At 31.1% G+C, this 3,889-nt stretch overlaps 1 protein-coding gene across 1 annotated transcript in view; it reads right to left on the bottom strand.

The window, feature by feature from the left end:
- Positions 1-1,824: 1,824 nt before the first annotated feature.
- The window catches only part of LOC106470912 (tetratricopeptide repeat protein 28-like), a 60,846-nt gene continuing 58,781 nt past the window's right edge, over positions 1,825-3,889 (bottom strand). The window contains exons 18-19 of the mRNA XM_013931493.2: positions 3,312-3,439; positions 1,825-2,155 (exon numbers count right to left, since the gene is read on the bottom strand). Coding sequence (XP_013786947.1) covers positions 2,027-2,155; positions 3,312-3,439 — 257 coding nt within the window. The 3' untranslated portion in view covers positions 1,825-2,026. The remainder of the gene's footprint in view (positions 2,156-3,311; positions 3,440-3,889) is intronic.

Below are 3,889 nucleotides of genomic sequence, written 5' to 3' on the forward strand. Positions count from 1 at the left end.
CCCGTCAACCCGTATGATTCTTTTGAAAACTTGAACTAGAAATTCTACCGTTGGTCTAGTTTACTTGGCCTAATCAATATTTATATATCTGCACCTGCTTTCACCCTGTGGTTTTGCTACTCTAAATCAGCCTTCTTTAATTCGAATGATAAATAAACTAAAAACCATCCTCCTTTACTCTTAGTAAAAATTTCAGACAGATCGCTCACGCGACCTTTTGCGTAGGCGTGTGCAAATATTTTGTTCAAAATTGAGCTTTTTTTGTTGAATAACTTTGCACACGTGGCTTATATTTAGGCCAAGTTTGACACCTAATTGTAGCTTGTAAAGATCTATCAGTGTACCAAATTTGAAAAAAAAAAAACCATGAAAGTTAAGTATGTTTTCTATCAAATAAAGTTTTCCTATTTTTGGTGCAAAGAAGAAAAAAAAAGGAAAAATTCAATCAAAGTTTGAGATTTTATATCTCGTGTATTTCTTGATGGATTGCCTGGAAATTTGGTATGTGAAGTAAGGGTCCACTGAAAATATGTGTTAGTTTTGATTACCACAGTCCGAACTACAGAAAATGGAAAATTGCTAAACTGTCACTGCTGTTAATAACATACAGTGTGTCGTGCAGACTGTTTTGGCTGCATGACACACTACCGTATGTCTTGTTTAAGAGTGTAAAACAAAACCGAAGAATTTGGTACAATGAAAGACAAACACTTTGTTAGTAGTTTCAACCGACTAGTTTTGTTAACCGAGTTACCATCAGCAGGATTTGTGAATACGGTGTTAATTTAGCCTACATTAAACACCAACTATTAATAGGTACGTTCATTTCTGTAAAAACAAGGGCAGGAGGCAAGGGAAAAGGGGATAGGTAAATAGTGAATAATAGAATACTTACGACGAAAGTTATTCGAATAGAGTATGTTGATTGGTTTGTCGTCTCTATTTATACACACAGATGTTTGTAATTATATAAATAATCTCTCTTAAGTTCCTTCTTATGTTTGTTTGTGCAGTTCTTAATATTTTTTTCTCACATTTTCCAATAATATTTACTATCACATTTCCAGAAACGTTCAACTAGAGTAGAGGACATTATTTTACTATATTTATGTCATATTGGTGTTCCTTCAATCTCATCATGTGTTCCTACCTTGGTTGTCCTATTTACATTCAACCACAATACAACCGATTTCATAAATGGTTAACAATTTCGTATTTTCTCCGTAGTTTGAATTAAAAATGACATCATCACTTATTCTGTTGGGTAACGCGCTCTGAAAGTAAGATTTGGAAACCACATAATATGTCATACTTGATCATCTCTGGATGGTTTAATAGCCTGTATGGTCATTTAATATTTTCTACTGACATCTAGTTAATAGAATAACATGTAGATTCTACTTGCGGTTCGGAGAATATAAAAAAAAATATATCTGTCGATACTCTACAGATAATAGCCTTAATTACTAAATAATCCCAAGAATACCTGGACTTAAAAAATACAATAAGAATTTAAATCGTCAAAGAAATCCAACAAGTTTATGTAATATAGGCTTTCTAAATGTATCAGATCAATAAGAATGAAACATCATGTAACAAGTACTCTTGAGATTTTGTGGGCTAGAATAAGGTACAAATTTCCACGAGGAAACTTTTATGGCTGAAACTTGAACACGTTAGAACAATTTGAAAAACAAAAAGACTGGAAATCACTATAAATTTACTATTTTAATGGTGCAATAAAGAGATAGAGTAACTATCATTGTTATTATTTTTTACCCTGAGTAGTGTAAGTAATCTTCATAATTACACTGAATGCCAACATTTGAGTGAGATTTGGTTAATTTATTATAATACATCATACTTTTGTTTTCACATTTCGACAATAATTCATTTTTAACTGATACTACAGAAATCTTTAAGTATTTCTATTGATAAGTTTCGAGGACTGGATATTTGTTCTTCTTTTTGGTCGGCTTGGATGACAAGAAATCCTTACAAATAAAATAGGTTTAATTCGAAGCGATTACATTGTTTTCTTTTCTCTAGAAACACCTATGAGTGAGAAGGCCGCCCACTGACTTGGGGGAAGCTCTCTGTCTTTTAACAGATACATCATGGCCGCTCTCAGAGCTGCTGGAACGTCGTCTTTGTTCTGGGAAATAAACGAACGTGTAACTTAATTTAATTCAGAAAAATAAACATCATTTCCATTAGAACATGTTAGGAGCATCATGTAGCTAAGTTCCAATATAGAAAATCCTGTAAGGTAAGACAATTCTATACAATAACGGTGCATAGATTTACAAAAATAAAAATTATTAAACACCTGGAAGAGTAATAAAATTGAGTTAAATGTTATACCTAAAGACAAAATATATAATGTTTTGGCTCTCTTTTGTTTTCTCTTTTTATTACTTTCATATAAGACCATGCATGTACCTAGAGTTTCTAGTGGGCAGTAACGTATTTCGAAATCATCAAGGACCCCTTTAGACTTTTATCTTTGGGGCTTTTTAAAAACAAAAGTCTACCATAACAAACCAAATGATCTTGACGAAGTGAACCTTCCTATCCATATCGTGATGCTGTGTTGGAAAATTTTTACTCAGAATTTGAACACAGGATTAGATTGATTATAGCTAATGATGGAAGATGTGTATAAGTTTATTAATTAAATTAAATAAAACTTACAACATCAAAAGATATTTTGCTTTGAATCTTGTTGTTATCTCAAATGCTAAAAAAAAAGGTTATTCAAATTTTTTTTTATGTATTTATTTTGGGACACCCTATACATCAAAATAAATGTTTTTTTATACGGTTTGTGGAGCAAGCCTTTATACTGTACTGTTTGTACAAGTAAATAGAAACCTGGTGTGTGGGAGTGTGATCAACTATTTAAAGTTCAATTATGATTTCAATATCAAAAATGCTTATTAGGTTTTAGTATTATATATGTATAGTGTGCTACAGGGAAATTATTCCCTACTTAACTCATATTTCGAATAGGCAACTTCATCAGAACATGTCTGATAATCAAAAATATGCACAGCTCAAAATATTTTAAATTTATCTAAAATAATTCTATCGGTATATTAAATTAAAGTATCTTTTTCCTTCTGTCTATTAATCAAGGACAGAATAAAATTTTTCTGGACATTATAATAATTATATTATTTGTCGTCTTTATCGATGTTAGATGTAGGTGGTTTTTCTAAACTGAATTAATATTGATTTATTAAATCTGAACTTTTGTGCTAGAATAAGAACTCGACAAACATTATTTCCTGACAATTTTCTTAACTTACTCTGTAATGATTGTAGAACGTCTCCATAAATTCTAGAGTAATATCATCTCTGATTTCCCATAGAGTAACAACCACTCCAGTAGCTCCAGCTGCTAAAAAAGACCTGTACAGTCCTACAACGCCATCACCTGAACAAATTAAGTAAAACGATTATCAAAGAACTATAACAAGATAAAAACAGAATGAGCAAAGGGTCAATAATGTGTTAATTATCCTCAACTTGTGTATAAGAATTCATGACGAGAACATAGCATTTGTTATGGGTAGCTCTATGTTGAAAACAAATACGTTCACAATGGAGTATATAGTTAATTTTATTGTTTTGAAGAAAGAGTTGAAGCACAAAAAAAGTAGAAAAAAAGACTGAAAACTCTAAACAGAAAGTGGTTGATATGAAGAAAAAAAATGAAGGCAACAAAGCCCAGAGCAAAACAAAACACCTAAAAAAAAAAAGAGTAATTAAAACGCAAAGAAATATATACAATAAAAATACGTAGGAAAGAAAGAAACGTGAACACTGTAAATATTTTAACAAAATTTAAAGGGTAAAAAACACGAAAGCCAAAGATAGGAAATAG

This window comes from Limulus polyphemus, unplaced genomic scaffold (assembly GCF_000517525.1).
Source record: "Limulus polyphemus unplaced genomic scaffold, Limulus_polyphemus-2.1.2 Scaffold107, whole genome shotgun sequence".
Taxonomy (NCBI): domain Eukaryota; kingdom Metazoa; phylum Arthropoda; class Merostomata; order Xiphosura; family Limulidae; genus Limulus; species Limulus polyphemus.